Below are 23,839 nucleotides of genomic sequence, written 5' to 3'. Positions count from 1 at the left end.
CTGCTTTGTAAGCGCAGGAACTCCCTGAACCCCACCTCCATGCAGACCCAGGCCTACCTGCAGGTCTTTGTTCAGGATGCGCCCCATGGCAGGGAAGGAGCCATCATCTCGCTGATGTTTGATGAGCCAGGATTTGGCAGCACGAAGCTCCTCGGGGTCAATGAAGATGAAACCCCGAGACTGAGCAAAGGACTTCAGCACAAATGCTGTCAACCTAGAGGACAGATGGAAGTGGAGGGGGTGAGAGAGATAAAGATGGGTTGGGGGAAGGAGATAAGAGAGAAAAGATATCAAAGATCCTTTAAAACATGTGCTGGCAAATCCTGAAAAATACTTAACTATCAAACTTCACAAGAGCTGGAAGGCAACCACTTTTCAGCTGAGTGTGAAGTTTTCTAACCAGTCACACTCTTTCAATCTGTCAACAGAGGGAGGAGGGGGCTGATAGAGAGGAGGGTAGATGGAGGGGATGTTTTTGTCAAGGACAGAGGGAGAGAGGACTGGTATGTATAGATGGATCTGATGAAATGGAAAAGAGAAAGGAAGTGAGCAGGGGAGCAGATGGGTGCGGCAGGGTTTGATCACCACTACAGGATGCGGCAGCTGTGCTCTTGAGAATGTGAAATCTCACACAGGCCAATCAAGTGTGTTTCTGCATGCGAGTCGGAGATTCCCCAAAAGCATTCCGCAACTTATACAAACACAGATCCCAGGGATGAAGGTTGTGAATCTGGCTGGCCTGGGAGTGCAACTGAAAGTTTATGAGCCATGGTTTTAGTAGGCCGTGGTGGAGAAGTACCAGGGGAACCACGGAGAAAGGCCAAGGTCAGCCCTGGGGGACACGGCTGAGCTAATAAACACACACTCATCCATAAACAACAGACCTCCCGGTAGTGGTCGAAAGCTGCAGTCGTTGGCTAACATCTCCTCAGTGACAGCAAGACATTCCATTACAGCACCCCCTGACCACAACTGACTTATAGGATGAGGCAAGCTGCTTACCATAAAAAGAAAGAAACACAAGATGGAAATGGAGAAATAAACAAACAGGTCGTGCACTGATTTCTCAACGCAACTCGTAAGTGAGAGCGCAATCCAAGAAACAGCACCAAGGGAGATGAGTAGGAAAAAAAAAAAGCCCTGCTCTCATAAAGCAAAACATTAAATCTTCCCTGGTTGGAACCTGGCTGGATGTTATTTCTCCCCAGAGACAAAAGTAGGGATAAAGCCGCAAGCCTGTTGGAATTTTTATAATGTTAAGTAATATTGTGTCACAGGCTTTAAATGTTTGGCCCCAGGGAAAGGTACTGGAAAGTGTAAATGTGATTTAGTTTGTGGAAGGAAGGAAACACTCGACAGGCTCATTTCCACCACTAGGCCCTTGGCTGGGGTCACCCACTGCTGATTCTCCCCCCCCTCTTTTATTTTTTTTTCCCACCCCCAAATCCCATTTTTGAGCTACCCTTATCCAGCACTGTACTTCAAAGGGTAGATCTGAAGGATTTTTTTTTTAAAGACAATACATGGGTGTGCTCCATGATAAAGCCTCGGTTGACAAGCTTAAAGGGGGAATGTTATGAGCTGGACTTTGCCTTCCACTGTTGAGAAGTTGATGGTATGCTGTTTTGGAAAGCACCCACAGGTCTATCACTTACATTTAGATTAAACTGGATTATGACAGCATATTACTATGAAGGGGTTTGCTCACTGGCTGCCTTGGGACTACTGAAGCTGAAAAGATGGATCAGGTGATACCGCTGTTACTATCGCAACTATTTTGGGAAATTAAATCAAGGCACCAGTAAAATGTTAGCATATGTCTGGCTGTGGCTGATCAGTTTCTCTATTATCATGGTGGAAGTGGCTATATTTTCAATTCTAATAATTTGTTTTTGAAGCTGCTGTTTCCTTGCCTCTTCAAATTATGTGACAAACCTTTCTGACTTAATATTTGGTGAACACACAAACCATAAATAGCTTTTTTTATTTAAAAAACAAAACTTTTTATTTACAACTACACACCTCTACAATGGCTCTATAGTCTAAAAAAGAAAGTTTGGGTTGCCAGTTCGGTACAGAAATGGAAATAGACACTAGCTTAATGCAGAAGCAGATATCAGTTCTTTCAATCTCTGGTATTCAGGCCCCCAACCCTGCTAACGCTGTCAGATCAGTCCTTTTGGGCAGACACAAATGCCATGCCAGCCTCAACATGTACAGCCAAGGACTGAAACTGTCAGAGAAGATGAAAAAAAAAGTGCTTAAAAGTAATTTTCAGTTTAGCAGAGACCTAAGCTTTGTCAGTAAATACTGTACGTGAGACTTGAAGGCTTCCTTTAGTCGAAAATTGCTTTTCTATCGAGGTTTGAGAGATACTTGAGCCCTCACTTTGGTGCTGCTGTGGAGGTTCATGCTCTTACATCCTGAGCTGGTCTTTAAAGGGGGGTATAGAAAAGCAAGCCTGAGGAATACAGTGAAAATGGGGAGCTAGGTTGTTTGTTGTGTGTGCACACCCTGCAAAAACCTCATGAGGCTTGCACATAAAATAATGGGACATGATTAAAAGAAATATTACAAAATCAAAGAACAAATTTAGTCCTTGAGTTTGGAATTAAGGTGAAAGTTGAAATTAAGAATATGTTTGATGTCAGGCATGTAGGAAATTAAATTGGTCAACAAAAGGTCTGCATAAGTATACTTATACCTGCATAAGTATACTTATACCTGTGCATGTGTTTGTGTGTGTGGCCAGCACTGCACAGCAAACTACTACTGCAGCAGCTTATAGCTTGTATCATTATGTCCAATCTTTTCATTAGATCCTGTCTATTTCCACTCAGATACATTTTTACAAGCTGGAATACATTAACACTGCATTACGGGGTACTTTTAAGCAGGCAATAAATGCACTGCTCTACTCATGAACTCTGGAAGTAAAACAAAAGCTGAGCTTGTTTTGGATGCAAGCATGTTGTTGATGGATTCATAAAGTGTGATACAGGTTTACTGAAGGTTCACCATCTGTGTTGTGCCCACAAACCACACTTGTTGCCCCGGGCTTCAAGGAAAACCGCTGCTTGTTACATCCTCATATCCTCTCGCAGTCATCAGGGGAAGAATTCAAGGTTTCCATGGCAGTTTAATGTTACCAATTACACTCAGGTAGTGAGTCATTAGGAAGCATGCACCACTTCGATTTTCTAGGCCATGTCAAAAAAAAGTTAGAGAGCCATTTGGTGAAGTGGCTCCAGACAACTTATAACACTGTCTCCAATGGTAGTATTAACAGCTCGTCTGTGGGGCCAAAGCAGCATGGGTCCACTCAGTGCCACGGATATGAACCCTGATTAACGGCAAATAAATCTTGACAGCTTTGCCTACCTCAGGGATCCAATTATGCAGTTTGTTTATGATTCTCTGTTGTTTATGTTACCTGCTGTTTCACAGTGTTAGCTCTATTAAATATCATAATATCCACCTCAGCTCATAAATCAACCAGAGGTATGCACATTGTGCGTGGGCCTCAAAATGCAAGCACTGGAGCTCCCCATTGAGAGCATTGATTTCAGTTTTATAAATATTATGAGATGGTTCTGTCTGCCTGCCTGCCCCCAGGGAGTGTAAACATGAAATAAACACTCAGAGGAAAAACTCACCCGTGATTTAAACACACCAGGAGAAATGGATTAATTTGAGCACAGCGTACTGAGATGCTGATAAAACCTTCATTGCTTTGGCCAGCAACCTATGTCCTAGTTAAAGCTGAAGAATGTGGCCACAGCTAAGCATAGATTGGCTGGTATGGGTTGTGTAAACTTCAACAGCTATACCTACAATGACTTACCACATACTGCCAGAGGAATCCCTTTCGCCGAAGGCACTGTAGGATCCATCCTGCCGTTTGTAGGTCAGTTGTCTCTGATAGCCTGGATAAGAATAAAGAATGGGAGGGTTGGTGGGGATACTTGACTGATTTTTTTTTGTCCATCACAATAGATCATTTTTTGAAAACAGACCCTATGGTGAACTCAGAAAAGCATGTATAATTTGGGGTGTGTGTGTGTGTGTGTGGGGGGGGGGGGGGGTAATAGGAAGATTTTACTTAATGTTTGACAAATGGCCAGGGTGGTAACTAAGAGTTCTTCTTTCATCAAGTAGTCTTAGTTCAGACTGAGGAGACCAGAAGCAGCAAGGTAAGATTGGAGTCTAGGCTACATTTTCAAGGTGGTCTCTGGCGAAAGTAACCCTTGGCAGCACTACCATGTGGTATGCTTTTCTGTCTTTCATTTGGTATATTTTATCCCTGCACAATGTGCGAGGTGGAAAGTTGAAGAGAGAGGAACTATGGGCTTCATGCAAATGAGGTGTAGCATGATGAACATAACCCAACTTATTTCTACATAGCACATAATACCAAGTATGCTTGGTATTAAGGTTCTCCATGCTGGTCAATTCCAACACAAGCCACTTATTTTGTTCATAAAAATCCGACATTTGGTTAATATGGAAATCATAATACTTTTGTTTCTGGACTTTATTCAACCCAGCAGCAGAATTCCCACTTTTAATGTTGTAAAACCTCTGCTACTTTATAAGGAATGTGGTGCTGAAGGATGAACTTATTTGTGAAAAATACCACTACACAAGTCCTTTGAGCCTCTCCATCATAAACTGGTGCAAGAATGCTACATGTGTGTTTTGGCTTATTCTTTTTTGGCACAGTCATTTCTGCCAGCTCAAGGTCAACCTCAATGTCTTTTCCAGTGTCCGGATGGTAAGAATAACTCTTGGACTCATGCCTCCGGTTCAAGTATTGTGCACAACTCTGTTACATGCATCTGCAAGGTGGCCTGTACCTGGTATGGCACCCTATGAGACTCTGGAGATTTTTGCAAGGGTATAAGTGGAGAAAATGGAGGAGGGGAACTCTGGGTAACAACATCCAGCTTTATGTTCCAATCCATGATCCAAAGTATTTAGTGCCAGCCAGGCCAAGGCTCCTCTGTCAAGAAATCCACAGTTCCAAAAACAAAACTCATTATCCAAGGTAAACTTCACTTCAGTAGTTTCCAGAAAACCCAACAACAGTATACCACTTGCCAGCAATTTAAAAAAAAAATCCTTCCGCTCACGATGAATCCACTTTTTGCACATAAGGTCAAGAAGGGATTCGAATTGTTGAGATTCACAACACACACTGAGAACTTAATTGACCATCTTGTTTTCAGTGTTTAAACAGCTGCTAGCTAACTGAAGATATGACAGTGTGAACTTTGAAATGCAGGGCATCACTGGACAAAACCCATTATCTGTGTATTATCAGTGGGTGGCAACTGTGATACGGGAGTCAATCTTTCATTTTAGTGTCAAACATTGCATAACTGATTCAGGTATGTCCAAAACAAACGGTCTAATAAACCAGTTTGTGTATATGAAATAAGAGCTCAGGCGCTCCTGATAATTAGCTTCCAATTAATATCTTTTGTCAGATATACAGAGCAAATTGCTGTGAATACGTCAGGAAAACATTGTACTAAAAGATATGTTTTTAAATTACAAGTAAATAAGTGTGCAAAGCTCATATTTCATGTTTTGTACCTTGCAGCAGGTAGTCAGTTGCCTCATTCTCGACCTCAGGACTGAGCTGCCTGGTCTTCTGCAGGTACTTGAGAACAAAGACGTTGGGAGCAAAGTGGATCATGTTCTGTTCTCCACACCCAAATGGCAGCCGCAACAGCTTGTCCAGGTTATTTAGAGTTGGCCCCATCACATCCCCTGATACAGATACATACACACACAGACATACACACATCAGATATTCACACTGCAAAATGCATTTTAGTTGAATTGTATGCGAAGCTGATTAATGAAAGCTAAAGCTTTAAGGTATGATGACAATAATAAGTAAACGTTACTTACCTATCATGAAAGCAGTGGCCCTCTCAGATCCAGGCACCATGTTGTGTGGGACCCCCAGAGTGAAGGCCTCATTATGGTTCTCATCAGAGTCTTCCTTTCTCCAGATCTTAAACTCCCCGACTGAGCCCCAGCCTGTTGAGAAGCCTATGTGTCGCACCTGGATGGGTAAAAGAATTCTTGATTAAATTGTCACTAAAGATAAATTAAAGCGACTAGTATAAAGAAAGAGTCAAACCTGTCCAGGGATTTGGCCTGCCCACTGGAGGATCACTGACTCATTGGATGGATGTAAACCATGGCCCACCTGAAGAGAGTAAGGCGGACAGGCTAAAGGTAAACACTTCTGGAAGAATACAGATTTGTAATTAATAGTCCATCATATTGTTTTTGTTTGTATTATTTGGACATACTACAACTCCAGCATGAATCACAATACAAACAGATAGCAGTCAGACAACATTAGAGAGCAATGAATCCACTTAGAAAGCAACCAGCGCTGTTGGATTCCCTCATACAGAGCCGTAATAATGTCCCTCTGCCAAGTGCTGGCAATGCCAGTTTGATTCACCCGCCTCCCACACACAATCGCTAACACAAACATGCAAACAGACCCATGTAGAGCACATTTCCTACTCTGGTATTTTCATTTCATAATCACATTAAACCAAGGATCATGCACGGCCGAGCCCTGCATGATCCTCGTCCAACCCAAAATGCCACCGTCCCCAAGAAAATAAATGAATCCTATTGGGCCGTAATATACGGTTGCTCTACTGCGGGCTTTTAATTGCTCCCTTTGGTGAATGGTGCGAGGCTAATGCTGGGGCCGGGGAGCAGTGTGCCAGCCAGTGAGTGCCATGCGAGCACCAGGGCATGGATCACTGAGTGTCCGCAGTGACATCAGCCCGTTAACCTTACAGGAAGGCACGCCAGTAAATGTGGCGCCAGTCCCCCTAACACACAGACCCTGTGGCCTGCTGAGTCTTTTTCACTCTGTCCTCTTGGTGTCAGAGCATCCACTCATGATCAGAACACATATCTGTTGCCATTGTCAGTGCAGGACATTTCTTTCTTTCTTTCTGTATGCCAAACCAATCAATATATTGATTTAAACGTATCCAAACCCTGACCCACTGCAGCCTCAGTGCTGGAAAAGTAAGCATTCACTGCAGCTTCAAATTTCAAAACTACCGTATATCTTCTGTATCAGTTGTCTCAAGCCTTAGACATCTTCTTAATTAACATTGCTGAAGACTCATTCTCTTTTCTTCTTACCTGAACCACACCTCCCTTCCAACTAATCCAGAAGCTGCGGAACTCATCCCATGAAAGGATGCCTGGCGTGGAGGCACTAACCAGTGGATCACCCATCTTGCCCAAAGAGATCCAGGAGCGAGTGTTCTGCCTACCCCCAAGTACAATCTCAAGCATCTCTGCACTGTCATGCGGGCTGGCAGAGAGGGCAAAATGGGCATCGTTGTGGGTCTTCACTGCCACCTGGAACTGGTTCATCTTGGCAGGCTTTTTCACATATTGATACTCATACTTGTTGGGGGTAGAAATGTGGATCCTCTCTAACAATGAGAATACAAAATAACGTCAGGCACTTGGGTTTAGTGAAGTTTGTGTACTAGTATGAAGAATATGTATAAGTCTAAAAAGTTTTTTTTATTTATAATTTAAAAAGTGACTGGATCAAGCATATAGTAACATATAGATATATTATTAGGAAAATATATCTGCACTGACCATTGGGACAGAAGAAGACACTGTATGTGTATTCTCTGGGAAGGCCTTCTGGCTGCAAGGAGAATCAGAGAGTCACAGTAAAGAGAAAGAATAATGATAATAATGATAATTTAAGGAAATAAAAAGGTCAGATTTATCATCTCAGTGAAATTCTTATCGAATGTTAATAAATGCAATATGATATGTGAAAGGCAAGTCTTCCCTATCAAGTGACACTAATCAACATTCTTACCTCCACCAGGACTGTCCTACGAACATAGTCCAGGCCAGTTGGGGTCCTTTTTTCATCTACGTCATTTCCTATTTTTCCTGGCTGCAGAACATCTGAGCAGCAGGCTGGTTCACTGTAGGCAATGGCACGGGCTATTGGGGCAGCAGAGAACATAATAAGTCTTCCCTCTTTCATTTTTGTCAAACCACAAGATCTTCCCTTTTGCTTGTATAAAAAGTATTTGGAGTATCACAATACAAAACCCACTAAGAAGAAATTTATGTTTGTGTAATTGTCCACGTGATGGTACTACACTTATCAGTTTGAAGCACGGGCTGACAGAGGACATGACTGTCTTGGTTGCCAAAAAGCTCATGGGCAGCTGTGTCCTATAAGCCTGAGCCCTTAAAATTTGTCTAGAGTTACTTGGTAGTTTATACACTTCAAATTGTTTATAATTATCATTACAAAGTACTTCTTAGAGACCTTGCAGTGTGTAACTGCTGGATGATACTGTTTTGACCTTTGCCAGTCTAGAAATTGAGGCTCATCCTACTGAAGCACTTCACTCTTTATGGTGGGGTTTGGGGCAAACTGTCATGGGATTTGATGAAAACATCAACATGTGTTCATGAAGTAAAGAATCACTAAGAAATAAGCCACATCTCTGATGTAAATTGCGGGCATCTCTCATAACATACATTACACAGGATAAAACATGCCTGTAAGAGGACTCCCAGTTCTCTTGCCTACGGGGAACACATTGGAAATGTGGCTGTGTGCCAGTGGCGTCTCTTTGTGTGTGTGTACTGAGAGGGAAGTACAAGGGGCCAGGGGACTAGGAGTGGGGCCATGGGGGGCCCATTGACCGCCAGTGACCTGCAAACTCATCAACATGCCACTGAGTGTCACAGCACAGCTCTGGTTGCTCCCCCACTGTTGACCAGCTTTGTTCTCACATGCGCTCTGGAGGGGACTGTTTGTAACTCAGGGTGGGTGACTAGATCACACACAGCCCAGCTCCTTGGCCAGCAGAGCTCTCTTAAGTCAAAGGCTTGGCTTTTTGTAAGGCATCGCACTGAGGAGGGCTGGGTGTCCTGGCGAAAGGCTGTTATTGTTTTGAAGTGCCATGCCACTTAAGAATTCAAATGATGCTATTTCCATGATCCAGAACAAAATAATCTGCATCGTTTATATGAGCATCAAAACATGACTCATTCTTTCACAACAAAGGCTGATCCACATCTTTCTTTCTGGACATGTGATGAGAACTGTGGAACATAAAATAATTAATCTTGAAATAATTTATAATCATGGCATTGCATAGTTATAAAGTTGCTTTATTTCCTAATTGAAAAATCATTTATGAAGAATAAAACTTTGCTGCCACCCAGTCAACATAGTATTCAAAATAACAAAATGGCAAGAGCTAATCAGGGAATCAAGAAATAAGGAAGTTATGCATTTGGTTGTGCTGTATGTGTACCTGTAATATTTGCAGACCCCAGTTCGGTGAAAGACAAAACAATGGATGTGGGTGTAGCCTCTCCAGGAGCAACACACTTCTTTCTGGTAAGATGGTGCTTTCCAGGATGGCCAACAAACTTGATGCCCTTTGGAACTGAGACTTTAACATGAACCTGTAAAAGGAGAGGAGGGAGGGAGGGAGGAGAGGAGAGGAGAGGAGACAAATCAGAGGCCATTGATCTATTTTGACGGGCTACAATGACATCATTTCTGCCAACCACGCCCCTCCCTCATATAGCGTGTTTTCCTCAATGCTCTACAAGCGAGGGAGAATTTTTAAATCACATTGTGAATTTTTCATGCTGACTGACTCATGCTTCTCAAGCTCCCCGAAGGATTAAGTTCCACTCATCGTCCAATTTTCGCAGAGGGCTCGGTAATGCTGTGGGATCTTTTAACTGTTATTCATCCACACGCCACAAGTCGTAAATAACTGAGCAGAAAATATAGGAATCACATGTTGCTGGGGTGGACATCAAAGGATGGGCTATGCTGGTTTGCATATTCACCTAACATGACATCAGGGCAGCGCACGCACAAGCCATTTAACAGGCTCATCTGCAAACATCATGATGTCATCTCTGTGGAGCGCAGGATGGACCCATTTAAGGCCAAGATGGAGCAGAGAGGGCTCTTCAAAGTGAACACTAGAAACATACCTCTGGGCTAATCACATATCCACACAATAGAAACCTGTGCTTTTTTGGCCACCATTCGGCATGTCTCAGCACCTCTGGGCCTATACCTGCCTATAGTTAACCCAAAACAATGCTTGACTTATTGGTCACAATGTTTTGGCAGCAAACCTATTTTGGAATGCTTTCAATGTGTCTTAATGTATTGTTTTATGTATCTTAATTTTATTATTCTTTTTTTTTTCTTATGTGTACAGCACCTTGAGTTACAACCACTATATGAAAAGAGCTATACACAATAAATATACTTAAAAGTTTTCATTCTGATTTCCAGTCTAATATCACACTATATAATATCATATCACAGACTGAGTTTGATGCTATCATGCCAGAGGTAACCTGCACAACACAAGTACCTCACCCAACCACATTTACTGATACGGCAACAAAAAACATCACCAATGGAGCTGGCAGCAACACAACTGAGCTACACAGTCACACATTTCATGGTGATGGATTCCTGGAGAGTATGTAAATGGTCATCAAAGCCTCCTCTGTGCTGTGGAGTTGATAATTTTGATTTCTTACAGTTTCATCTATGCATCTTACAACAAAATAATAACAAAATACTTATTGTAATTGTAATTGATTACCTCCTTTCAGCATTTTTAGTAATCATTTGCATTCCATTTTGAAATACATGGAACGGAATCTATCTGAGAACATGTAGTTTACTTTGGAAAAGGGTCAACAGTAATGAAAAATGCATAAAATATGGAGTTAATTGGTTAAAAAATGAAAAAACGCTGCCAAAATGAATGCCACTTTTACAGTCTTCAGTGAATATGACTGTTGACTTGTGTAAAGTTTGTTTGTTAATGCACATTTACTGCACTGTAGAAAAGTAACTTGTTTGCTTCCTGTCCATATGCACTATCATTCATCTTACCTCAGAGCAGGTTGGCAGGTAGTTGTAGACAGTAAGGGGAACTTTGGTTTGCTCCCCTCTGATTAAGCTGTAGGGTAACGTAAAATCAACAAAGAAGGGCTTGAAGGTGCGAAGCTCTGCTCTCTTTGCTAAGCCCAGCCCCTTCTCTTCAGATAGCCCAACGGCCTCTGCGACCCACGTGGTGATCGAATCAGGGACGTCCAGTCGCAGCTCAGCTTCACCGGTTTCAGCGCTGTCAGTGACATACAGTCAGTTGAGATACAACTTGAGTGGCAAACTTTGCTGGACAGTGAAGTAAAGAGATTTAAGCATAAACACAAGCAATAAAAAGTCACAGACTACAAGGAAGGGCTTGATGAAACACTGCAGATTACTTTTATGTTAGTCACACCTGTGTCAACACCAACAGCTGCACCAACTCTAAACTGGATAGGTGTGAGGGACAGTCAGGTGTTGACCCAATCTGTTTCTTTGAAAGAAATGGGCTGAGATCATTATTGGCATCACTTATTCTATGTTGGTCTTGGCAAACTGTCACAGGGCATAATAAACTTGAAAAACTGCATGTACGCCCTTCTTTTGATCAAAGTTGCCCAAAATCCACTTTAATAGACTTTAAGGGAAATCAGAGCTTTGGACTTCACAGGAAATTAGGCAAAGCTGAAGTCCCTTCCAAATGAATCAAGCATATGGAAATCTATGGGCAGTTCATTTATATTGGCTGAAAATGAATGGAAGGAGCTGTTGAGAAAGTGACAGTCCGTTCCAAGATTGGCCAATTTAAATGAGGCACATTCACACCCTGAGGGGGGAAATGCTGCTGTAGTCTTCTTGCATACAGATCCAAATCGCACCTTTCCCCCTTCTCTCCTTTCAGCTCTTATCTTCACTCTTTCTATTACAGCACTCTTCTCTTATCCCCACTTTCTATCTTCTCTTGAACTTTTCCCTGTGACCATTCTTCTTCTACATACCTAAAAGATTCTCTTCATACCTCCTTTTCTTACATTGTTTCTATTTGTCTCTCTCAGTCTTCCAGATTTCTTCATGTTTGCTTCTCTCCTAGACATTTCATATACACACTCATGCAATATTTATGAAGATAAGATTTAAATACCTGACATTGAGGCAGTGCCACACCCAAGTCTCTGGGAAAAATGTACGCCTACGCTTCTCTGCTCTGCAACCAAAACACAAGCTGACATCAATAAAAGACTTCAGCTGCTCACAATAAAACAACACCATAATTGGAAAATGTATTTTTCTGAATCCCACGCCGACATTCTCTTCAGTCACATCATGTGTTTAATGTTCATCACTAGAATGAGTGGTATTTGTGGCATTAAGGAATGTAGGCCTACAATATGGCCGAACCAACAAAACTATTTTCTTTTGTTTTTCCCTGCTTGCCTTTTTCTCCTTTTGGAAACCTCATTTAACCCGAGCATGACAAATACTGCTATGTGTATTACTAGAATATAATTTTGGGGGATTTTGAAGTAGTTATTGGTCTCTCATGGCTCTGCTTTTAAATTCATTGTTTTCAGAAAAGTACATGCCCGTATAACTGTGTGGTCCAGTCAGAGATCACAGTGAATTTTCATCATTGACTTGTTTTCTGCCAATACAGCATTAAGGAGAGTGGAATAAGTAATAATTTAGAATACAGAGTGCCTTAATGGGCAGGGAGCACATTGTAAGACAGAAAGGCAATTGATTTGTTTTAGTAACTTAAATAAAAATAATGCATTAGCTTTTAGTCTGTATCTACTTAATATCATGTCAAGAAAACTGTTCTATGAGCCACACCACAGTTAAAACAGTACATCAGTCTCATTTGTAGGCATCTCAGAGTTAATTGATGTCGGGAGAGTGTCTTCAACATCTCTATAGCGGGTCCTGTACCTGGTTGTAGAGCGAGAGTGCATGGCAGCCACTAAGGTTGACGTGTGTGGTTGAAAAGCAGGAACAGCCTCGTCTGTGTACATCCCTCCACTCTGCCGGTGGTTTAAACTCACCATATCTGTCATAACAACCAGCCCTGTTTCCTGTGTTAAACATACAGAGAAATAAAAACATACACACACCAAGATAATTATTTTTTGGTCCTGTGCCATCATTGCAAGCTCATTAACCAAATGTGAGTTCTCACTGTGAAAGCAAAGCGTGCGTCCTTGGTGATGTCCCAGTGCCATGGAAACACAGAGGACCGCCTGCGTCTCTTTGATGACAGCCCTGGCCACCAGAAGTGTCCGTCATCTTTAGGAATACCAAAGGCATCTGACACATCAAAGTCTGCCAGCTCTTTAAACACCTGTGCCAAGGAAAAACATTCATGCAAGCACACAAACACAGCTCCAAGTTACATATAAAGCTAGAAAGAATGATGTGATACTTGCCCTTAGGATTCACTGCTCTAAAATCTGTATTCAAAATTACATAAAACATCAATTCATTCCTATTTAGATTAGGCAGATAAGAATTATATATGCAATGAGACAGATATAGGAAGTTGGATTTTCCACTACACAAATGAAACTACATCACTTGAATGACAGTTTAGTTTCACTTCATTAAAGGAAAAACAATAATTAGGTTCAATTAATGATTACTGCATTTTGTCACATTTATACCACTATAAACTAAGGACCGACCTTGTCTGGACTAAGCTGGAAATCAGGCTTTAACAGGTAAAGACTCTTATCCACAGTGGCCACACAAACACAAGAGCCCCTCTCTCCTCGGACGTGCAGGGTCACAGGGTCCCCTGGCATGGACTCATTAGTTGACAAAGAAACAGACACCTGCAATCCAAACAATATGAGATACACACATTGCAATATTTGATTTACATACCAAAAAAAAGAAAAATTGACCAGCATGCATTTATACAACAAACTGTCTAGCTCACAATATTGTACATTGACTTGACAGCTGTAAGTAAGGCTTTTACTGACAGCTATTTTGGTTTTTCATTTGTCTGGTTTTTGGACTCATCAACTACTCATTGGCTAGAGTGTGTCAGAAAATAGTGAAAAATTCCAAACACAATCCCCTAAAGATGAATCCAATGAGATGAGATGTTGCGCATGTTTTGTTGTACCAGCATTTTGAATCACTTAAAATACAATGCTATGAAAAAGAGAACATCTATATATTCTTATATTTGACAAGTTGGAAACAGCAAATGTTTTCCTGATAAATTACATTAACAATAAACTTTAGTTGATTCAGTTTTGGTTGATCTAATAATCAGTAATTCATGGCTGTGTTTCCTGATGGGCTGATGGCTGGCCTGTGGCATCAGAATAGTAACAGAATGACAATCCTTTGTGGTTAAGTAGTAAGGTATGGTGGGAAACATCAGGACAGAGAATGGAAAACTACAGCCTTTGAAAGAGGAGGGATGGTGAGAGTCGGCTGTAAACTTTCACACGTCAAAACTATTTTTCACCAGCACACAGTCACAAATTAGCCCTGTTAATCGGTTCCGCTGCCCTCCTTTCACCACTCCGTAACCTGTCATCCTCTCCTGTCACGACCCCACTCATCTGCCTGCGGCCCGCATGGCCTCTGTCTCATCATGCCCTCACAACCCCCTCCTCCAACACTCACACTCTCACACACACACGCACATGCACACTCACACTCACACACACACACACAGGCAGAGTGTTGTAATGGCATACCAGGGAGCTGTAAATACTTCAGGGAGTTAACTCCACCTAATGCAGGCAGGAACTGGGGAGCTCTCCCAGGCCAACACAGCTGTTTGTTTACAGGCATTACACTGTGGACAGAGCTGGTGCATGGGCTCAGCTCCAAAAGGTATACACAAAGTGCACACTTTTCTCAAAGTTTTTAATAAATATTACATAATGCAGTTATTTTTATGATGACACAATTCACTATTTTATATCCAACAACATCCCTTATTGAGCAATGAACTTAGGCCAGATAAGTTCAGTTTATATGTCTAAATGTGCGATAAAACATTCTTCTCTGGATAAATTATGTTATTTTTTCTCCATTCTTTTCCCGCTGTAGTGTTAAAGTGTTTTGAATAACTCTGATTTGTGAATCATATGTCATTACAAACCAGTGGGCAGCAAGAAGCAGTGAAGCTTTCCTTATGTTTCAAGATAATGCAAACCTGGTTCTCAAAGTCAGGCTGGATAGGGATTTGCAGACTGTCCGTGACTCCCTCGCCGTTTTCCCTCACATAGTAGACAAGCAGACGGCTGAGGGGTGCCATGCTGTGGCTAACAGGAAAACGTAGATAAGACACACAGCTGTCCATCTCAGCCTGAGGGGAGGAGCCTGCAACACATGGAGCATGACGTGAGGGCAAAGGGAGGTGACATTATCTCCATGAAGATTTAACTACGGAAAAACCTCTTAAAACATGATGTTCAAATATTTTAAACTCTAGCACATGGTGCTGAGAGCAAAAACACATTAACAGGCACCTTAGAAGAAGCAAAGAATATGTTTATCCAAGGATTTGTTTTCTTAGCATTGCTATCCTATTACAATCCAGCAGATAAAGATGTTGGTGGAACTGTTATAACAGGAAATGGATCCATGTACTTACCAGAGGCAGAGGGAGGCAGGTTAGTGGTATGAACATTCTTGTCAAAGGTGACTGTGGCTCTTTTTCCTCGGTGTGAGGCTGTTAGATTGGCTGGCTGCTGGCCTGAGAGAATGATGTTTCCCCTGGATGCCACCTCATAGTGCAGTGTGAAGTTACAGGGACAGGTGGATTTAAGAGCCACTTCTGCCTCTTGGCCAACCTATTCACACAGAAAAATAAGAATACTCTGTCATGATCCTATTAGGAATGATACTATAACATTGTGATGTATTAATACATTTTTAATGGTTCAAAATTGGGTTAGAACCTGAACTAAATGTTCAATAAAACACCAGCAACTCCAGAGTACTTTGCCAGGAAATTAAACCTTAGAAGACGGCAATACCAACCTGGAATGGGGTGCTGGGGCTCTGGATCTGGATGTGACACCTACTGGGAGAATACCAGCTACTGATAGACAGGTAGCTGGGCAGGTACTGGTCCCTTACTGTCTTTCCTTCAATTGATGTGACTTTGGTCTATGCCAGGAAAACAAAAGATTCAGTGTTTATCTGATTTACTTAAACTCAAACAAATGATTCAAATCCCTTAGCCATCACATCAGGTTTAAACATTTTCTTCCAGTTTATATCACATAATACTACAAATTACTGCCAGTACAGCCACTGACCTCTAGCCAGACATACTGGGCGGCAGTTGGGATGGAAGGAATCTCAAAGGTGGCCTGGCCGTTCTTGGACACCAGTTCAGTGGTATAAACATTGTCCTTGGGGGTCAACTCTGCCTTAACGCGCACCCTCACCCCATCAGCTAAGCTCCCATCAGGGTATGTCACCTCAATCTAAAGAGAGTGTTTACAAAGAGTAAAAAAGAACAACAAGGTGGGTCAATAATGTTCAGGTTAATCGATAACGTCCTAATTTACTGCACATTTAGTAATCAGTTTATACATGTTAAAGCTGTTTATGTTCTCTTTAGTACGTAATTGTACACTTTTGTTTAGTGTCAAACGCAATTTTTTTCTGTCTTACCTTCCCTTTGTAAGGCAGACCAGGCTTGAACTGTTTGCGTGTGTCCTTGGAGTACTTTATGTCGATGAGCTGTTTATGGACGGGTGTTGAATCGTCGAATGTGGTTTGCCTACTTCCATCTATGCTTGTCACTGATGCCCAAATGCTCACTGTGCCTCTGAAGTGATCAGCCACATCCACAGGCATCATGTCCTTGACACACAGGCTGAAGTTTGCAGAGCCTTTGATCTGAAAACAGCAGAGAAGCAGATTTGGTATAATTATGCATAAAATGTAATTCTGGTGCAGAGTCGGGATCGTCCATAATAACAGTTATAACAGTTATACATATTGTATGATAATAATTGTAATTTAAGGGTGGACAAAATCATTTCAGTCCTGATAAACAATTCAGACGCAATCAATAAACTATCTTGTTTCAATACCAGCCTTGGAATCTCTACTAATTTCCTTAAGGAGCATTAACAAACAATAAAATATAATCAAATAAACTGACCTCCATGGTTTTAATCACAGGATGCCCCATCTCATGACGGTAGTAACCCACTCCATTCACAGTCATATTCACTGTCAACTTCCCTGTTACTGGTTTTCCAAAGGTGTACCTGTCCAACATTTCAGAGATTAACATTATGCGCAACTGGTAAAGGGATATGTGGAAAAATTAAACTGTGTGAAAGAAAAAGTTGAAAAAAATAATCTCAGTGAACCACTTGGACTGGATGCCTGAAGAAGATCCATAACTAAAACATTGTATCTTTAATAAACACAGTGCTGAAAGTGTGTGAGAGATTCAATGGAAAATACATTGTTTTCATATTGTAGATAATATCAAGACCCATTAGACTGCTACACTACATGTAAATATAACGCTCTACATTTACATGGCAGCCAAGGTGAGAGTATGAAGAAACAAACATCATGATGACTGTAATAAAACAGAGCTTCCCTTGGAATGTACCATTTTCTAAAGATGGTGAGCCAAAGGGGGTTTTCTTACCTCGCCCTGACAGTGGCCTGCTCGCATGAGTTTAAGTCACGGATGTATCGTGGTGGATCAATAACCAGCTCAAATTTGGGCATCACTGTGAGGAAGGAAGAATAATATTACTTTAGTTATAAATCATACTTCCTTGGTGCAGGTTGTTTGTTGTACTATATTATCTTGTATGCTCCTTGTTTCTGTCATGTTGGTGATGCAGAAAATATTATACTAAAGAGTATCTTCTAAAAGATAATACGAGTGTTTACTGCGTAGCTGTCTCTGAAAATGTCTTTTAGAATCAAGTGAAATTCAATTCTGAAACATTATATGAAGTTTATCAAAGTTTGCTCTACAAAGTAAATATACAAAAACTTAAACACTAAACATAGCACAAGGAAATACCACTTCTAGAAATACAAAAACACTCTGAACAACTACAGAGTAAAACAGTAGTAGTAGAGTCTTAATAAACAATGCTATTAACCATTGTGCAAAGAAATCTCTTGTACATACAGGTCCTTACCGTATTTCTGCACTTCAAACGACTTGTTATAGGTGTGGCCCTGCACCTCCACAAAAATAAACCACTCTCCAAACACAGGCTGGTCAGACAGAGGGAAACTCATGTTTACAACCCCTGTAAGAGAGAGAGGAATCTGGTTAACACATTAGAATGCCTGTGTGATTGACACTTATTTACCATATAGACAGCTTATATGACAATTAAAATGCAGAATTGACTTACATAAAAATGTACCAGCTATTTCGCAAACTCTAAAGATTTTCAATAGGAAATTCAAGATGCAGTCTTCAAATTATACATCCAAAATGGTAGAAAAATTCGCTATCATTGCAACGAAATGTAAAGTCAGAGGCTTCTGCTCACCACAGCAGATAGATTTTAGGCTCTTCCACTGGACCATCCTGGATCCTCTTGGATCCTGAAAAATAAAATTAAGATATAAGAAAGATGTAAGTTTAATTACTAATTTGGATGTTTATGTAATATATTGTTATTGTTGGGTTAGGTCCTTGAACTGAACTTGACCCAGGGACCTGGCGCATGTCTCAGACCACTGTCAAAATACTTTTACAACTTTCCTCAGGTGATACATTGGCTGCAGGTAAGAGAGTAGTAAAAAAGTCATTTATGTGCTTGTCATTAGCTATAAGTCATGCATGGGCTTCCCAGAGCTGCTTATGAAACATGTTATTTGCCCTTCAAATGTCTCAGGATTTGGGAAGAGAGACAGTAAATGAGCAAGGTCAGCGACTATGGGAGAGGGAGATACAGTGTATGTGTGTGTGTGTGTGGTGTGGGGGGGTGGGGATTTGAAGGATGACTGATAAGGAGAGAAGAGAAGAGAAGAGAAGAGAAGAGAAGAGAAGAGAAGAGAAGAGAAGAGAAGAGAAGAGAAGAGAAGAGAAGAGAAGAGAAGAGAAGAGAAGAGAAGAGAAGAAAAGAAAAGAGAAGAAAAGAAAAGAGAAGAGAAAAAAAGAAGCTCCTTTCATGTTGTTTATCCCTGCACTGTTCCACAGAGCACCCTGTTATCTAGGTGAGCTTCCCTGACTTTAGCTCTGTAATCTCCGACCAGGCTGAGAACTAAAATTGCCACTGTCCCCTCCCGGATGTGGCTCTGCCAACCCTGGGTGGTCCCACCAGACTCCACTCACCAAAACATAGGCCTCAATCTGGAAAAAAATAATAAAAAAAAGAGAAAGATGAAGTACAAGATGTAGAAACTGTAACTACAGAGGATCCTGTGCCTCTTCCCAGCATTTCACCCCACTCCATCCTTATCCAACAATCATCCATCTGTGAAAGTGAGTACTGCCCTTTACTAGCAGCAGATCTTTATAGCTGCAAACATCAATAAACCTCCTGTCTGCACAGTTGCACAGTATATTTGGAGCCATTGCTAACATTCCAACAGAAATTACTCTAGCTCAGCTTCTGTAAACAGGTAACTGTACATTTCTCTGCACTCTGGCAGACTAGGTTTCTCCTGTTAGTTCCAACCAATTAGGGAAGGAAAAGCATGTCCGCACTAAATATTATGCATGTTGTTATATTGCCAGAGTCATAGAAACACATATCTGTGGATGTTTGTCATGGTAGCAGAAATTAGAATTTGTACTATTTGCTAAACTGAGATCCAGGTGACATCAGAGATTTCCTATCTCCCTATATTCATTTAAACTAAGCATTATTTAATATTTGTTTGCTAGTGTTGTTTAGTAACATTTGCATTATTTTAAGGAGCATGTGTTGGAGGAATTCACATCAAAGTTCACATTACCTTGTCATTAACTGGTCTCAGGTCGGGGGTGACTGTGTAGATGTTGATGAGTACTGAAGACAGAAAAAGAGACACAATGTTGTCAAATGCATCAGGTTTATATCCTTCCAACAAAAAAACCTTTTATGCATTTGAGCATTATCTGGTAGATCTGTTAGAATAAACAAATGTCTGCTACATTAAACCAAACGTTATTTGATCAATTCATTCATTTTACTGTCTGATTTAATGTGATGGATTAAAATGATACATCCCACTCAGGATACAGCATATAACTGATCAATATCATATAATCACATAACTTAGTTCTATCTTGGTCCTTCAATTCCAAACCAGCATCCACAAACATCTTTTAACATATTCCCATTGATTGACTCCTACTTTAACTACAAAACTCCTAACATGAGCCTCAATTCTCTGCATTTCTGTGCAGTGATTATCTGATTAACTACCAGGTGCACTATGAGGGAACCTTTATGTTTGGGTTTGTAGACGGGCTTGTCAGTCTGGATGAACACAGCTGTGCCCTTGCTCTCCACGGTGACGGTGGTGTAGTTGTGGAAAATATAGCCTCCTTCTGTGAGGTGACGGTTCCCCCACACCTTCAGATGGGCCTGACCTCTCAGCCCAGAGGGAACCTGGTGGCATACAAACACACATAAACACACACAAACACAAGAAGGATCAGGGCTCTAAGTAAATTAGGTCAGTGGGGGAAGGATTGAACTCTTAAATCAAGAAGTTATTCACCTAGATTGGACATTTTAAATCATTTTTTAGGGAACAAAAGCTACAGCATAACAAAAGCACTACATTTAAACACCAGAGCAAGATGCCAAGCTATAACACAGCACACTACACATGACTGTATTTCACGAGAATGAGGGTGGAGGTTACAGAGAGGGGAGAGCAAGCGGGGGAGAGAGAGAGAGAGGGAGAGACAGAGGGGAAGAATCGAGTCGTGCATACTAGATTGATCTATTCCAGCCTTCGGGGGCGGCGGACCATACATGCACGTCAACAGCTGTTGCATATTATATCGGGGCTGTTACCTTATTCCCAATGAATGAGCAGAGACAGATGTTGCATTACAAATAATGTTAGTGTTGATTTGCATGTTGCCTGAGGAATGTGCACAAACGGACAAGGGGGCTCTCACTACTGTGCAGCTGTCACCGCTAAACAGCGCCATGCATTTTAAACATCTCTGGAAAGCAGCATGCATGTGGGACACTGCTGAGGAAACAAACGCAAATACGTGCCATTAGACTCACCTTTAGTTTGATGGTGCCTTTGTCTAAAATAGAAACAATGAGATATTTACTGTGTCTGTTTTTTCAGTTCAAACAAATCTGTATCACCTGCAAAAATGCTATGAATATACAGTAGATATGAGTACTGGCAGATTGTGGCTACATTTGCCTGGAGGTTTTCACCCTGGGTTAGCAGGAAATCCAGCTGCAACTGGTCTCCATGCCACTCTGAGGCAGAGCTAGCACCATCTATTAATGGTGCTGTCAAACAAATCACACACTGTATACACTGCGTGGCCAGTGGGTTGGGCTGAACTGATGCCTCCAATCAAAGATAATGTCTATGAAAACCATAGCTGGTCAGGAGCACACAGTCGGGGCAGAGGTCAACCAGGCTTACGCTGTGTGTGTTCTGTGTGCGTGTGTGCCGGCCTGCCTTCCTGTGTGATCTGAACATCCTTTGAATAAATCACACAAAGGAGGTATCTCATAGCGCAACCTGTTAGTGCAAGTTTTCTCTGCAAAAGTAGTGCACATTGTGCCAGTGTAACCCTAGCTTCAGAATGTGTTCTCACCGATCACTGAGCCATGGCTGTGGGCGACTGCCTGTCCCTTCACCGACAGCTGCACCTGGACCCGTGTTTCTGCTTTTGCATTGAAGATGGTGACGCTCACGCTCTCCTCTACTCCCGCCCGAAATACGGATGGAGCGGCGACCAAATAACCCCTGAAAGGAGAGCAGGAGATGATGGAGAAATAGGGATGGAGAGAGGAGGAAGAGTGATGGTGATGGAGGGTGGAAGGGAAAGAAGACACAGGACACAGATAAGGCAGAAGAGAGAGGTGGGAAAAAAGAGGGAGAGGTGATAAAAGGAGATGTCAGAGGTTAGAGAAGGAGGAGTGGTGGAAGAGGAAAGGGGTAAATACAAATAAACACACATGTATTGTTCAGTTTTAGGTACATCCTTGGACTAATATCACTTACTATTCCTCACTTTGATTTATTGTGGCAAGATGTTTGCAACAATCAAACAGGTAAATTAGGTGTAAACTCACATTTCTCTGTTTCTCACTGACCTGTACAAATACACACATGCACGTATAAATAAAACAATAATAAATGAGGATAATAAAACAAGCGCACAAACGGTGACATTCCACATGGGTTTGTTTGACGAGATCAAGTTTATTTGCGTGGTTAATAGGGACCCGGTACCTGTTGGCCAATCAGCTTTCTGCTCTAGTGTTTTTCTTTGGGTGGTCTGGCACCTCTGACAGATCCTTGGCGTCTGTTTTTGAAAAATAACAACTGAGATTCCACACAGTCACTCTGACATTTAATTGAGGGAAGGGGCCTGTCACTGAGGTCATGGAGCAAAGGTCATTCTTTGATGCTTATAAAACGTTCTAGGTGGAATAAAAGGACTGATTCAAGTTATATTTGAATGAAAATATATATATCTATGACATCTGGCGCAAAAGGCTATCTCTCTCAGGTAACAAAAGGCGAATACTAGCTGCTCTTGTTAGCGAAAATTGGTAGAGTGTGGTCTGTTAGGGGTGTGTCTCCCATTGGGGCCACCTGGCAAAATGCAACCAAACAAACACTGTTTATATGTGTCTACCAAAAGATGTGCTGTGTTTGACCCAGTCCAAGACCACAAATCAGTTAAACCACCCACATGTGGCAGCTAATAAGATATTTGTGGGGCATATGTTCTTGTTTGACCATTTTAGTCCTCACCCAGCCACTCCAGCTTTAATTCTTAAGGCAAATAGGCCTTCTCACTCTCTTAACTGAATATCACACAAATTAGGAGTGAGCAAAGCCCCCAGCACATATCCCAATTGCATGCCTGAGAGAAGGATCAGGTGGTTGGCATTACAGCACTACAGCATTACAGCCAGAGGCAAGTGCAGTTCCTGAGAGAGAAAGTCATGAGAAAATCCCCTGGAAAATAAGGCTTGGGGAAAAGGAAGATAATACGAGGAAATTGACTCTGTGCGTTTGATCTACAGTGAGTTTAACCAGCTCTTGGATGAGCCTGGATCAGGCGGTGGAGACCGTGCTTATTTCAGTCACATGGCTTGATGTACTCAAGTTCTCATTGTTTTTGCCCAACTTTTGTCCCAAGCTGGGAGCTGTTCAGTGCCTGAGAAAGATTTGTGCTCTCATTTGTAGGTTTTTAGTTCAACCAAGTTTTTGTCCTTTTTTTTCTTCTTAGGCTTTTGATTTTTGCCCTTAGGTGAGTTGTAATACTTGAGAATTATTTAAGCTATCTTTTATAAATCAAGCCTGCATTTGCAAGTATTTTTTTGTTTATGCTCTACATTGGGCTGAACTATCCTCCCTACTTCCCTCCCTCCTGGACACTCTGGTAGAAATGTTTACAACTCCTTACTATTAACACAGCTCTCAAGGTCAGGATTAAGCCCTCAAGCAGCTGTAAGCCTGACTGGTGGTATCTAAGAAGTCAATTTTACCTCTTTTGCTTCTAGCTCTGGAGATGTAAACTGAATAAAACAAGCACCTATTGCCAAACCAAGAATCTATCTACACTATTGTAACTATCTTAAAGGGCACGAGGAAACCTCTCAAGAAACTATAGGTTATGTGTATGTATATACACACACATAGCCTATATATTCATTGGCAATAAACAGCAATGCAAGCTCCCTTTCAATA

General features: G+C 41.5%; 1 protein-coding gene across 1 annotated transcript in view; it reads right to left on the bottom strand.

Moving 5' to 3' along the window:
* Positions 1-23,839, bottom strand: part of cpamd8 (C3 and PZP like alpha-2-macroglobulin domain containing 8) — a 40,687-nt gene that overhangs the window by 16,366 nt on the left and 482 nt on the right. Inside the window, exons 2-29 of the mRNA XM_053321977.1 lie at positions 21,729-21,880; positions 21,175-21,197; positions 20,373-20,538; positions 19,901-19,953; positions 19,275-19,292; positions 18,487-18,541; positions 18,124-18,237; positions 17,616-17,700; positions 17,112-17,220; positions 16,616-16,843; positions 16,255-16,425; positions 15,974-16,102; positions 15,585-15,783; positions 15,144-15,310; positions 13,645-13,794; positions 13,143-13,304; positions 12,896-13,038; positions 12,108-12,170; positions 10,991-11,222; positions 9,366-9,519; positions 7,901-8,031; positions 7,669-7,720; positions 7,195-7,493; positions 6,155-6,223; positions 5,920-6,076; positions 5,599-5,775; positions 3,845-3,926; positions 58-214 (exon numbers count right to left, since the gene is read on the bottom strand). Of these exons, the coding sequence (XP_053177952.1) occupies positions 58-214; positions 3,845-3,926; positions 5,599-5,775; positions 5,920-6,076; positions 6,155-6,223; positions 7,195-7,493; positions 7,669-7,720; positions 7,901-8,031; positions 9,366-9,519; positions 10,991-11,222; positions 12,108-12,170; positions 12,896-13,038; positions 13,143-13,304; positions 13,645-13,794; positions 15,144-15,310; positions 15,585-15,783; positions 15,974-16,102; positions 16,255-16,425; positions 16,616-16,843; positions 17,112-17,220; positions 17,616-17,700; positions 18,124-18,237; positions 18,487-18,541; positions 19,275-19,292; positions 19,901-19,953; positions 20,373-20,538; positions 21,175-21,197; positions 21,729-21,880 (3,697 nt within the window). The remainder of the gene's footprint in view (positions 1-57; positions 215-3,844; positions 3,927-5,598; positions 5,776-5,919; positions 6,077-6,154; positions 6,224-7,194; positions 7,494-7,668; positions 7,721-7,900; positions 8,032-9,365; positions 9,520-10,990; positions 11,223-12,107; positions 12,171-12,895; positions 13,039-13,142; positions 13,305-13,644; positions 13,795-15,143; positions 15,311-15,584; positions 15,784-15,973; positions 16,103-16,254; positions 16,426-16,615; positions 16,844-17,111; positions 17,221-17,615; positions 17,701-18,123; positions 18,238-18,486; positions 18,542-19,274; positions 19,293-19,900; positions 19,954-20,372; positions 20,539-21,174; positions 21,198-21,728; positions 21,881-23,839) is intronic.

The sequence above is a fragment of the Scomber japonicus genome, chromosome 7 (assembly GCF_027409825.1).
Source record: "Scomber japonicus isolate fScoJap1 chromosome 7, fScoJap1.pri, whole genome shotgun sequence".
In the NCBI taxonomy this organism is placed as follows: domain Eukaryota; kingdom Metazoa; phylum Chordata; class Actinopteri; order Scombriformes; family Scombridae; genus Scomber; species Scomber japonicus.
This window is presented reverse-complemented; position numbering and strand designations above follow the sequence as displayed.